General features: G+C 50.7%; 1 protein-coding gene across 9 annotated transcripts in view; it reads right to left on the bottom strand.

The window, feature by feature from the left end:
• The window catches only part of HYDIN (HYDIN axonemal central pair apparatus protein), a 399,941-nt gene that overhangs the window by 146,862 nt on the left and 239,086 nt on the right, over window positions 1-13,993 (bottom strand). For all 9 annotated transcript variants that reach the window (XM_044987150.1, XM_044987153.1, XM_044987154.1 and 6 more), the window contains one exon: window positions 160-273. In XM_044987150.1, the coding sequence (XP_044843085.1) occupies window positions 160-273 (114 nt within the window). The remainder of the gene's footprint in view (window positions 1-159; window positions 274-13,993) is intronic.

Genomic DNA, 13,993 nt, shown 5'->3' with positions numbered 1-13,993 from the left:
TGGGTTGCTGGGAAAGGCCATCTGTGACAGCCAGATCCTCTAGGATGGTCCTGGTCACACTCATTGAAATGCAGCTGACAGCTCACAGACGGGACGGCTGTGGTGGAATGGGTCCCCTACAGAATCAGACTCTTGAGGTCTGACGATTTCTGTACAAACCTCACAGAAATGTTGCTGTCAGTTTGTTCTGAGGCTGCCTGGGACTCCTGCTGAGTTTTCTGCTCATTTGTTGGTTTGGGTTCAATGATGGACTTATGTCCTCCGGGGCTGAACCTTGAAAATGAAATTAGGTTTAAACATGAGCATACTGTGAAAATGCCTGCACCCGAGGGGGAAAATATTGATTTGAAATTCCCAAAGCTACCCCGTCCATCCTTTCCATGCAACCACTCCAGAACTTGGCAGGGTGAGGTCCCAGGTCGGGTGCTGATGTCTCTATGGGTACATCTACCTGGCAATCAGGAGGCATGATTGCTGTATATGTAGGCATATCACAGCTAGCCTGGACTGAGCCTGCTGGCTAAACACAGTGTAGCTGTGGCAGCCTGGGCTAGCTACTCGAGTACAATCCCACCCAGGACCCGGGTCCATACTTGGACAGCTAACCCATGCTACCATGACAACATTACTATTTTCACGGTCTCTAGTTGCAGTGGGGGAGGTTTAGGTTGGATATCAGGAAAAACTTTTTCACTAGGAGGGTGGTGAAGCACTGGAATGGGTTACCTAGGGAGGTGGTGGAATCTCCTTCCTTAGAGGTTTTTAAGGTCAGGCTTGACAAAGCCCTGGCTGGGATGATTTAGTTGGGGATTGGTCCTGCTTTGAGCAGGGGGTTGGACTAGATGACCTCCTGAGGTCCCTTCAAACCCTGAGATTCTATTATTTATTCTATGATCTTGGAGTCATTGTGGATAGTTCACTGAAAACATCTACTCAATGTGCAGCAGCAGTCAAAAAAGAGAACAGAATGTTGGGAATCATTAAGAAAGTGATAGATAATAAACAGAAAATATCATAGATTATTAGGGTTGGAAGGGACCTCAAGAGATCATCTAATCCCCCCAAGCTCAAAGCAGGACCAATCCCCAAATGGCCCCCTCAAGGACTGAACTCATAACCCTGGGTTTAGGGGGACAATGCTCAAACCACTGAGCTATCTCTCACCCCAATCAGCATACATCCATATCATAGAATCATAGAATATCAGGGTTGGACGGGACCTCAGGAGGTATCTAGTCCAACCCCCTGCTCAAAGCAGGACCAATCCCCAACTAAATCATCCCAGCCAGGACTTTGTCAAGCCTGACCTTAAAAACCTCTAAGGAAGGAGATTCCACCACCACCTCCCTAGGTAACCCATTCCAGTTCTTCATCACCCTCCTAGTGAAATAGTGTTTTCTAATATCCAACTTAGACCTCCCCCATTGCAACTTGAGACCATTGCTCCCTCGTTCTGTCATCTTCTACCACTGAGAACAGCTGAGCTCCATCTTCTTTGGCACCTCCCTTCAGGTAGTTGAAGGCTGCTATCAAATCCCCCCTCACTCTTCTCTTCTGCAGACTAAGCAAGTCCAGTTCTCTCAGCCTCTCCTCAAGTCATGTGCCCCAGCCCCCTAATCATTTTTGTTGTCCTCTGCTGCATTCTCTCCAATTTGTCAGCATTCTTTCTGTATTGGAGGGCCCAAAACTGGACGCAATACTCCAGATGTGGCCTCACCAGTGCCAAATAGAGGGGAATAATCACATCCCTCCATCTGCTGGCAATGTTCCTACTAATACAGCCCAATATGCCGTTAGCCTTCTTGGCAACAAGGGCACACTGCTAACCAGGGCCGGCTTTAGGAAGTGCGGGGCCCAATTTGAACAGTTTCGACGGGGCCACGGCAGGGATAACTTAAAAAAAAAACATGTAAAAAAACACGTGGGGCTTGTACTCACCAGGCGGCATCCGAGTCTTTGGCGGCACTTCGGCGGCGGGTCCTTCAATGCCGCCGAAGACCCAGAGCAAGCAAAGGACCCGCTGCCGAAGACCTGGAGCGCTGCCAGGTGAGTAAAAATTAAAAAGGCGCCTCTAGTCAGGGAAGGGATTCTCACTGGGTGTGGGGCCCTCTTAGGCGCGGGGCCCGATTCGGGGGAATTGGTGGAATAGGCCTAAAGCCGGCCCTGCTGCTAACTCATATCCAGCTTCTCATCTACTATAATTCAGTTTGGTATTGCCAACCCCAAGCTTTCAAAAATCACATGCTTGGTTTTAAAATTATGGGACTTTTTAAAATAATAAATGGGAGGTCCTTTCTCTGTCTTCCAGTTTCTGGCCTTTAGGTCATATTTGCTTCACATTTTCAAGCACAAGTCACACTTTGTTTTTTTAAATAAAAGCTGAGATTTCTTTTGTAATGATGTGGCTCCAGCAGCTGGGCCCTTACAACCAACACCAAGTACTGAAAGACTTGCGTTAAAATTCCAAGAGTTTGCAAGATGGCAAGGGGATGCCTGCAGCCCGTGTGTCACTTAAGAATTTGCTGCCATCACTGGAGCAAGGGAGGAAGCTGTGTTATGGACTCACTGTGGGTCCATCTACACTGCCATCAGGAGTGTAACTGCAGCACGTGTAGACACCCTCGAGCTAGCTTTGATCTAGTGGCAGCGCAGCACCGGCTGGATCAAAGCTGGCTCGGGTATGTCACACCTCTGGCTTGCAGCGTAGACATGCCCTGGGTGGGAATGTGCTGTACTAGTACTCCACTGCAGAGCTGGCCCAGTATTTCAGGTGATTCTGTTTGTTGCCTTCACCAGCACTGAAGGGAAGAAGAGGAGTGCCTGGAAAATACTTGATTTTTACAGTAATTTCTTTCTCTGTAAATCAGAACTTACAATGCAGGATCAATAAAAATATAAAGATAATGGGAATACACGATGTACGGCAGGCAGGACTGAGGCAAGCCCAGAGCACACACTGGCAGGCACAATAGGGAGAGTTTGCACAAGCACTAAGATGCACAAGGCTGGTTTGCACAAGCATGGAGCACACAATGACCAGCCTGGGAAGCAGCGGTTTATACAGTCATGGATTGCACATTGATTATGCAATCACTGAAAACACAGAAACCAAATGAATGCAAGAGACTTTATCCCTTTTCAAGTTATTTCTAGTGCAAATGATGGTCTTACAATGACATCCCTTGGTATAACAGCTCCATATGATGTTCTATGCCAGGTGGCAAACTAAAAGTAGATTCTCTCCAGTGCTACCTTCCACCGTCACCAATCTGTCATGCAACAATGCATAAGATAGCTGACCAGCAGGAGTAATTTCCTAGCACTCACAGGGATCATATCGATTGGTTCTGTAAAGCACAGAATCCCTGCCTGTGATTTGATTCGCTGGGAGAGAGGGGTGATTTTTAGGTTGACGGGACTTTAAGACAGACCTCTAGACTTCCTACATTCTAGGCTGCCTGGTGTGCAAGCAGGGCACTGGAGAGGATAACGTTACATCAACACCTACAAACTTTAGGACTGAAACAGGCTTTTCCAGGCTGCACTGTAACCTTAATGAAACCAACACACACATTTTATTATGGGGTTCAAGAACAATTCTGTATAGAACTCCGAAAGGTTAAATCAGCAAGACACAAAAGATCACCCATTTGTTATTTGTCAAGGGGGAGCCAGCACTGAAACAGACTTAGATACTATCTAAGCAGCAGTAGTTTTGGCTCAACAGTCTCCACTTCCTTATAATATTTTCAGCTCCTGTTTACATAAAAACAATCAATAAGAATCTGCTGGGTTGCAAATATAAACATTAAGAAACTTTTACTTCTCCCTGCCCCATTCACAGGGGGGAAAGTGCTGTGCCAAGTTCCCGACCAGAAAGAATATTTAATTCCTTTGTTAAGATAAGATTTGTGTGTTTACTGAACCATGCATTGAAATTCAAACCAGACCGTGAAGAGGAAGAAAAGAGCAGCAGCAGCACTGCAGTGAGATTTTAGGTTTCCTTCATCAGTTTTCTATTTGCTGGAATTAATTGGCAGAAGATTTGGTGTTAATGTGAATGCAATGAGCAGTCCCGTGGATATTTCATTGTGACTATCAGTTAACTAGCGGTTAGAAAGCAGTGTTGAGAGAGACTTATTTTAGTCAAAATGTCACCTTGGGGGAGTATTTTGGTTTCGTTCTTTTCTGGAAATGCAGAAAGATTGGGATAGGAGCAGGGACTCAGAATGTTGCTACTGAAAAGAAATGGAACACCTTTGGTTCCACATTTACAAGAAAAATTCCTGACTACATTTAAGCAGGGTTATGTATTATGGGTTTGGTTTTCAGCCGCCTTGAGCATCCACAACTCTGGCTGAAGTCCAGGAGACACAGGTGGTCAGCTCTTCTGAAAACCAGGCTTCATCTGTACCTCCATTTCCAATGACAGCAATCAGAGAAAGGTCAGTTAGGTCATTCAGTTCATTCCTCAAGGGTCCTTAGACTACGTTTTCAAATGCTTTATCTGGTGCAGTTTCACATGATTCAAGAAATTGAGCCACCACCATTTCTGTTAAGAAGCTTTTCCAAAGTCTAAGAAATCTCACTGCTCGCAAATGCCAAATAATCCTTCACTCAGTTCCATCCCATTTCTCCTCATTAAACCCCCTTTAGATCACTCTACAATTCCTCAGCCCCAATGGTGTTTAAATCCTTTAGATGCTTCCCTTTGGGCTGCCATTTGGTCAAACCATAGGTATTGTGGGAACAGCGATGACATGTGGGGAGGCATGTGGGGTAATGTGCCCCCCCCCAGATTTCTGCGCTCCATTTAGCAGAGGTTTTCAAAGGGCGGGGTGCACAGCCTGCTTGGGCCCCGGCTCTCCATGCTGTGGAAGCTGGGGCAGTGGCTGGTTGCCAAGCAGTCCTCCTTGCCCTGCTTCCCGAGCTGGGCCCCTCTGCACAGCCAGGCGCTCCCCAGGCAGGCCGGGCAGCGCAGCTCCAATCTGCGCCTTTGACATGCTTTTGCCTCTCCCCTGAAGGAGCCCAGCACTGGCCGGTGATACCCCCGCTCCAGCCAGCCCCTGCCCATGTAGCCCAGCTGCCATGAGACACTCCCCGAGGCGCTCGCTAGCTGCTGCCCTGGCACTCCTGGCTCTACTCCTGTTCCTCCAGAGGCAAGGCATGAGGCAGTCACCTGCCCCTCAGAAACTTTACATTGTGCCCAAGAGTTTCGCATCATCTCTACGAATTTCCATGGACTTTAATGGAGTTACTCTGGATTTACACTGGGGTAATCAATAGGAGAATCTGATCCATTCAGTTATCTTCCTTCCTTGTGCTTCACATATCAGTTACCTGACCCAATGAAATTACAGACTAATGGTGATGCCGTGAGAAGTAATTCCCGCCCAGCTCCTGGGAAAAGAGGTGCTTCTAAATCAGTCTTCATCCAAACAAATGATCATGACTCCAATAATAAATACAATAAATACAATGTAATGTCTTTTGTTAGAAATAAAGCAATCCATAACTGGGAGGATGTTATTTAAAGTAATCTGCTGCAATTACAATAGTATCAATTACTTCAAATCACTCCTACAGATATCTGGTGGTATTAATTTCTATAAATGATAACAGAGTGAGTGATGTGTCTGAATAGCACAGTTCACATCAGAGATCTGGACATCGGCTATTTAACTGCATACATTTCTCATGCCAGGTCTTTAGTATAATTCACAACAGGCCCAATCCTGACAGGTGTTGAGCCACCTCAATTTCCACTGCGAGTGTTGTGTCTCTCAGCATTGGGCCCTGGATAATAGGCTAGATCACTGCATTCAAGCACAGGAACAGGTCATCAGAGAATGAGTAGGGGTGGCTCCTATTCTCTTGAAATCAGTGGCAAAGCACCTGCTGACTTCAGTGGGGCCTAATTCTCTCAGGCACCAATTCAATGAACCAGCCCTCTTCAGCAGATCACCTAAGCATGTGCTTAACTTCAGTTGACTTATGAATGTGACTTATGCATGTGCTTAAAGCTAAGCACAGATGTAAGTGCTTTGCTAAATAAGATGGACCTAAGCACATGCTAAACTGCTTGGCTGTAAGCCCCATTCTGTGAAGTGGTGGGTATCCTTAGGTCCCCATGACGTCAATGGGAGGTGAAGGACCCTCTGCATCTCACAGAACCAGGCTCAAGACTACAGATGTAGCAGCGTGTCTAACAACTGAGCCACACTGCAATTGGACTGAGATTGCAGGACAACTATTCTTAAAAAAACACCACTATAAGGGGCTTGGGATACTGCTATGCTATTTGGGGCTGGGTTACTGATCCTCCCCCTCTGCGATGGTGCATCTTGGGAACAATGCAGCAAGAGAGGGGGGAGGTGAAATAAGAACCACTAGGTCTACATCTGCACTGCAATCACGAGCTGTGTCTGCAGCTGGAGTAGACGTACCCAAGCTAGCTAGCTCTGGCGCCAGAGCAGTGAAGTGTGGCAGCACAGGCTTCAGTGCAGGCTGTACAAGCCCACCTGGAACCCTGGGTAATTATTCAGGCAGCTCCCCTGCATTGAAGCCTGTGCTGCTGCAGCGTTGCTGTTCCAGGAGCCGAGCCAGCAAGTTTAAAGCTAGCTCAGGTATTTCTACACGAGCTGCAATCACACCTCGATTGCAGCGGCCATACCCCATGTCTCGAAGCCAGGGAATGTTACACCATCTTTTATCCTCCTTGTTTATATCAGCCAGTTCTGCTAAAGCCCCAGAAGGGGTCTCCACAGCCACACTGTCTGGCGCAGGCTACCCAGCTGGTGGAGTTGTGACATCACTTGTCAGACTTGGCTAGCAACATCTTCCGAGCAGGACTCTCATTTTGACAGGATTGTTTAATGTTTATAATTGACAGAGAAGGCAGGAAAATAATAATAAAAAAAAACCATGAAGAAAAAACCAGGAGCATTAAATGCAATATACTCTTTAGGGTCAGGCTCTGAAGTGAACTAAGCAGGTCCTACAACATAGTCCCAGTGCACATTCTGATATCCAGAGCTGATACCTTGTTCAGAATAAGTCGAGTTCTACTCAGCAGCAGGTATAACAGACAGATTTAGGGCCAAATTCAGTTCTTGCTGTGATTTATATACCCCCTGAAGCCCCATGTACATTATTAATTTAACCTTAAGTTTACTTATGGCTAAAGGTCAGGTATTCAGCACAATTCATTTACTTCCCACCTTAGCACGACTAAGTAAAACATCCTGCAACATAAGGGTTTGTGGTCTGTGGGTCTGATCCTACAAACCCTTATTCACAGAAACAATCCCATTGAATTCAGGGGACTCAGGTGAGTATGCTGGACTGGCCCTGATCCACACTAGGTGAAACCAAGACATAGGAGGACAGTTCAGAAAAGATGATGGGTGGGTGGATAGGTTAATAATCAAAGGAGAGGAGGAGGTTTTGTATGGAAAGGTGGTTTTCCGGGAGGCGGAGTAAAGAGGCTTGGTGATCAAGAGCAGGATCACTGTTCCAAGCCTAAGGGTAGCAAGAGAGACGGCACAAAGCAGGCCTGGGGAAGGAACGAAACACCTAGCTATGTTTACACTGCACTCAGAGGGGTGACTATTGCACTGTAACATACCCAAGCTAGCTCTGGTCCAGCTGGCTTGGATAACAATAGTGGCGCAGCTGCAGCAGCACTGGCTGTAGCATGGGCTAGCACTCAAGTACTTGGCCTGTACAAGCCCACCCATGAGCCTGGGTGGGCTTGTACTGGCCATGCTGCCCTGGCTTTGCTTCTGTTGTTGCTGGAGCTATCTAGATCCATGCTCGTGCTGCAGGGCCACCTCTGATTGCACCGAGGGCCACCCGGGGGGCGGGGGGGGGGGCAAGAGGGGCAATTTGCCCCAGGCCCCACAGGGGCCCCCATGAGCCCTGGCCCGGAGGCGGTCTGGGTCTTTGGTGGCATTTTGGCGGTGGGGGGCCCTTCAGTGCTGCTGAAGATGCAGAGCAAATGAGGGGCCCCTGCCACCGAAATGCTACCGAAGACATGGAGCGACTGAGGGGCCCCCCGCCACTGAAATGCTACCGAAGACATGGAGCGACTGAGGGGCCCCCCGCCACCAAAATGCTACCGAAGACATGGAGCGACTGAGGGGCCCCCCGCCGCCGAAATGCTACCGAAGACATGGAGCGACTGAGGGGCCCCCCGCCACCGAAATGCTACCGAAGACATGGAGCGACTGAGGGGCCCCCCGCCACTGAAATGCTACCGAAGACATGGAGCGACTGAGGGGCCCCCCGCCACCGAAATGCTAACGAAGACATGGAGCGACTGAGGGGCCCCCCGCCACGGAAATGCTACCGAAGACATGGAGCGACTGAGGGGCCCCCCGCCACCGAAATGCTACCGAAGACATGGAGCGACTGAGGGGCCCCCCGCCACCGAAATGCTACCGAAGACATGGAGCGACTGAGGGGCCCCCCGCCGCCGAAATGCCGCCAAAGACACGGAGCGACTGAGGGGCCCCCCACCGCTGAAATGCCACCGAAGACCCGCAGTGACTGAGGGGCCCCCCGCCGCCGAAATGCTGCCGAAGACCCGGAGCGACTGAGGGGCCCTCCGCTGCCGAAATGCTGCTGAAGACCCGCAGCGACTGAGGGGCCCCCCGCTGCCGAAATGCTGCCGAAGACCCGGAGCGACTGAGGGGCCCCCTGCCGCTGAAATGCCTCCGAAGACCTGGAGCGACTGAGGGGTGCCCCGCCGCCGAAATGCCGCCGAAGACCCAAAGTGACTGAGGGGCCCCCTGCCGCCGAAATGCCTCTGAAGATCTGGAGCGACTGAGGGGCCCCCCGCCACCGAAATGCTGCTAAAGACCCGGAGCGACTGAGGGGCCCCCTGCCGCCGAAGACCCGGACCGCTGCCGGGTGAGTACAAGCACCGCAGCTCCCCCGCTTTGCCCTAGGCCCCCTGAATCCTCTGGGCGGCCCTGACTGCACCGTAGGTATAACCTAAGGTAGAAGGATGGGGGAGAAGACAGGGAGCGAGATTGGGAGCAGGAAGGAAACAGAGCAAAGACAGAGCAGGAGGCAAATGAGTAAAGAAGCAACACTCCAGGCTACAGCCTGATTCTCCCGGATGCTGAGCACACACAGTTGCCATTGATTGCAGTCAGCTGCAGGTGCTCAGCACCTCTAAAAATCAGGCCATAGGTTTAGTTAACATTCAGTCTGTGGCAAACCTACAAGAGTCTCACCCTAGAAACTACCTGGTGGTACTCAACCCGAGTCTGGTTTATTTACCCGATCCTTCCACGAGTTCACGTTTAGGGAGATTTTTCATGGGGGAGGAAGTTACAGTTGCTCTTGTGAGAACAGAGCGGCTGCAGATGACGTTAATGAGGCACTGTCCATTATTACTGCTACACTAGGCAGAGCAAACGGCCTCCATGACACCACATGCCTCAGAGTGCTCTAGCCTAGGCTTGCCTCTACTCTGCAGACTGAAAGGAAAGCAAACACTTCAAAGAATGGTCACTAACCTGTGTATCTGTTCTTTGCGCTGTGTCGTTCATGTCCATTCCTCGTTAGGCATGTGCGTGCCGCGTGCGCCGTTACCAGACATTATTCCCTAAGCTGCATCCATCGGGCCAGCTCTAGCACCCTCTGGTGTCGTGCATTTATGTGCCATTATAAGGGCTGCCACTGGCCCTGCACCCTCAGCTCCTTCTTGCCAGCTAACTCTGAGAGAGGGGCGGGTGGTTGTGGGGGTGGAATGAACATGAGGAACGGATCTCAAAGGACAAGTTGCGCATGTCCATTCCATGATAGGTGACTCCCAAGCAGTACCCCAGGAGGTGGGCTCAGAGTTCATGGACATGTTGACTGCAATACCACGCTCCTGAATCTGGCGTTGTCCCGGGCCTGTTGGGCCATGGCGTAGTGGGATGTGAAGGTATGTACCCATGACCAGGTTGCAGGCCTGAAGATGTCCTGGATTGGGGCCTTTACTTGAAACACTGCTGAGAAAGTCTGGGCTCTTGTGGAGAGAGCATTTAAGATGGCCAGAGGCAGGACATTCACCTGCCACTTGCAAACCTGAATACAGGTGATTATCCAGGATGAGACCCTCTGGGCTGATACAGGAAGCCCTCTCATCCTTTCTGCTATTGCTATGAAGAGTTGCATGGATTTGCAGAAGGGTTTAGTCCTCTCAGTATAGAAGCCGAGGTCACGCCTAATATTCAATCAGTGAAGATGCTGATCCTCAGAGTTCTTGTGAGGCACTGGGAAGAAGACTGGCAGGAAAATGGCCAGTTGCTATGGAATTGTGACACCTCCTTTGGCAGGAAAGCCGGGGGAGGGCGCAGATGGACCTTTTCCTTGAAGAACACTGCATAAGGCGGTTCTGACATAAGGGCTTTGATTTCAGAGACCCTTTTGGCCCAGGTCATTGCCACCAAGAACGCAAGCTTCCAAGAGAGAAGCAGCAGGGGGCATAATGCTAACGGTTCAAAGGAAGGACCCGTGAGGCTCAACAAAATCGGGTTTAAGTCCAATGGGGAGATCCACGCGCAGACCTGAGGATAGAGCCTCTCCAGCCCCTTGAGAAACCATACCATCATCTCGTGGGAGAACACTGACCTGCCATTCACAAGACAGACTGAAGGGAAGATCGAGTTGGAGAGATTGAGATGCCCATATTGAGAAGTGCTTCCACTTGGCCAGGTAGGTAGCCCTGGTGGATGGCTTCCAACAACTTAGCAAGACCTGCCAAACCTGTTTCAAACAGCCCTGTTCTTCTGGGTTCAGCCATGTAGCATCCATGCATTTAGGTGCAAGGAAGCAAGGTTTGGGTGAAGCAACCAGCCATGCACCCCGGAGCCCTCACCCCCAACCAGAGCCCTGACCTGCTCCTGCACCCCAACCCCAATTTTGTGAGCGTTCATGGCCTACCATACAATTTCTATTCCCACATGTGGAAGTTTGTGCACCCCTGCTCTGGAGGGTGCCAGGAGGCCCAATGCCAGGAAGGAACTCAGTGCTCCTTGCTCCTTCTTGCTTCTGATCATCAGAGCTGGCAGGTGTCCCATTGGAGTTTGGGGAACCGGGAGAGGCAGTAAATCCCTGGCCGCTTGAAAAGCCTCCAGGGTTGATGGGAAAGTCAGATTGCTGGTGCCACAGTGGCTTCCGAATGTCCCGCACCAGACTCAACGCTCTGGACGGAGTCAATAGTGCCATCATGAGATCAGGAGTGGAAGGGTGGCCTGACACAAGTCTCACTGTGCTTCCTTCGCCCCACTTGTTCGTTTTTTGCACCAGCGAGCGCTCCCTGTCAGGGCACTGCTTTTTGTGCTTGTTCCTCAGCAGTGGAGATGGTGAACGGTGCCGGGAAGAGCTTGGTGCTTGGGGAAGGGCTTCGCACTGACACCAAAGTGTTTGGTGCCGAATCAGAGAAGCTTGGCTCTGAGGCAGATCTGAGGGCAGCTTCCATCAGGATAGCCTTCAACCTGATGTCTCCGTCTTTTTTTAGTAAGAGGTCTGAAGTCCCGACAGATCTTGCACTTGTCCCTCACTTGAGTTTCCCCCAAGCATTTCAAGCAGCTGGAGTGCAGGTCGCTCACAGGTATAGGTTTGCCACAGGAAGCACAAGGTTTGAAGCCTGGGGATCAGGGCATGCCTGGCCCCTGGGGCGAAGATATCCCTCGACGATAGGGACTAACTATGTACACCAACACTAATTACAACAACTACATACACTAAACTATGATAAACTAAGAAACTAAAAGTTATAGTCCAAAAAGAACCGGGAAGAAGCCTTGCTAAAGCAAGACGCGTCATTCCAGCAACCATCACAGGCAGTAAGAAGGAACTGAGAGCGTGCGTGGCTGGCTGTGCCCCTATACTGGTGCATTAGTGCGCAGCACCAGAGGGCACTAGAGCTGGCTCGATGGATACCACTAAGGGAAAAATCTCCAGCAACGGTGCACATGGCATGCACACACCTAACATGGAATGGACATGAGCCAGCACTCAGAGAAGAACCATGCTGACATAGTCAAAAATATCACTGGAGGGGTCTTGAACCGACAAAGCACATTAGCTCTTCCACCTGGGCTGCTGGCAAACCTCCTCTGTGAACACCAGATTGGCGAATGAAACTGCACAACAGTTGTGCCTTCGTTTTCTGCTCAGCAGACAGCAGCCGTTCTGCTGTAGGAGATGGCAGTTAATAAGAGAGAGCAATCAGTTCTCTGTTAATATCTGCAATGTGGGGAATGCCCCTGCCCCTGGTCCCTCACAGTTCTACATGTTCATTGTGAAGGTACTAACTAGTCTATAGACTAGTAGCTACCTAGTGTCAAACTCACATCATAGGCTCTTTGGGGCAGGGATTGCATCTTCTTAAGAAGACATACCGCGCTGAGCACAATGGGGCCTTGAACCCCACAATGGGGCTTTCAGGATCTACCCCAATGCACATAAGACGTTTAATAACAATAATAAATAGCATGACAGGCAGAACCCAACTATAGTCAATGGAGATGCAGCATTTAAACCAAGGCTGAATTTGGTCTGCACAAAGCGTCATCCTCAGGGAATGCTTGCTGCCTGACAGCCCTTTCTCTGACTAGCTCCCCACCCTGGCTGAGCAGATTCCTCTGAGGCGGGGGAAGGTATTTTCACTTCTCTGTGCTCTACACACAGAGGACTGAGGAGGAGCTGAGAGACCTTTAAGGACAACGTGAGACCTCATTGCTGTTGTTTCCTTTTCCTTTTCCCCAGCTGGTGCCCTCTTCTACAGGACTCTGCTGTCTGATAAAAGCAGAAGGAACAGTGCGATGAGCCTCAGGGACTGTGTGCACAACAGTGCTCACTACTACAGGACTGCAGCCAGGAGACAAGTGTCTGAGACCTGCCTTTTTACAGGTACAAATGTCACCCTCTCCCTTGGCTACACTCTGTGCCACTTTGCTTTAAAGAGCTGAAGGGTCTTCTCTCTTTGCATCCAGCTGCCTACCCCACCAAGACAAAATCTGTAAACTAACGGCAGTGTATCCCCTAAGCCCTGAAGTTCTCAGCTGGGATGTTTTAATAGGCTTTCCCAATGTTTATGCATCCTAACGACTGCTCCGTTTTCTCCTTTGGCAAGGACAATATACCTGCTTCAAACAGCAGCATGGAAATCAATGCTTCTGCAATGCAGCTAGAGCAGTGGTGCCCAAACTTTTCCTGTTGCGCCCCCCGTTACCAGTAATGGAATATGTCTGCATTCTCCCCCACCCCCCGCGCATTGCTGCACAGTCGGCTCAGCGAGGAGCTTAGGTTGACAGAGGAGCTGGAAGCAGAACTGGGGATGGGGGAGGAGCTGGGGGCTAGAGGCGGAGCAGGGATGGGGAGGGGGCACTGCACAGGGAGCTGCTCCCTCATCTGCCCAACCCCTGTGCATCTGGAACCACCTCATACCCAGATCGCCCCACCAAACCTCACCCCTTGCACCCAGAACCTCCCACACTGAGCCCCTTGCATCTTAAACCCACACCCCGACAAGCCTCACCCTCTGCATCCAGAGTCCCCCTGCACTCTGACCCCCCACTGAGCCCCACCTCCCTGCCTCCGGACCCCACCCCTGCACCCAGACCGCCCACTACAACCAACCCCCCACCCCACCTGCACATGGAGCACTCCGACAAGCTCCCCGCACCCAGACTCCCACCCCACCGAGCCACAGCAAGCCAGCACCCAGACCCGCACCCCATGAAGCCAGCACTCACTCCCCGCACTGAGCCCTCCACACCCAGGACCCCCCCACAACGAGCCCCAACCATCTTCACCTAGACTCCCTGCAGAGTCCCAGTACCCCCCCAACAAGCCCGTTTATCCCGATCCTCCTCACCCAGGCCCCTCCCAAGCTGCCTGGACCCAGACTTCTCCACACAGAACCCTATCACCCAACATCTGGATCGCCTCACACTGAGCCCTCTCCACGCTGCTGGGCTGAGCCTGC

The sequence above is a fragment of the Mauremys mutica genome, chromosome 14, assembly GCF_020497125.1.
Source record: "Mauremys mutica isolate MM-2020 ecotype Southern chromosome 14, ASM2049712v1, whole genome shotgun sequence".
Taxonomy (NCBI): Eukaryota; Metazoa; Chordata; order Testudines; family Geoemydidae; genus Mauremys; species Mauremys mutica.
Note: the sequence above shows the minus strand (reverse complement) of the source record. Positions and strands in the feature narration are given on the sequence as shown.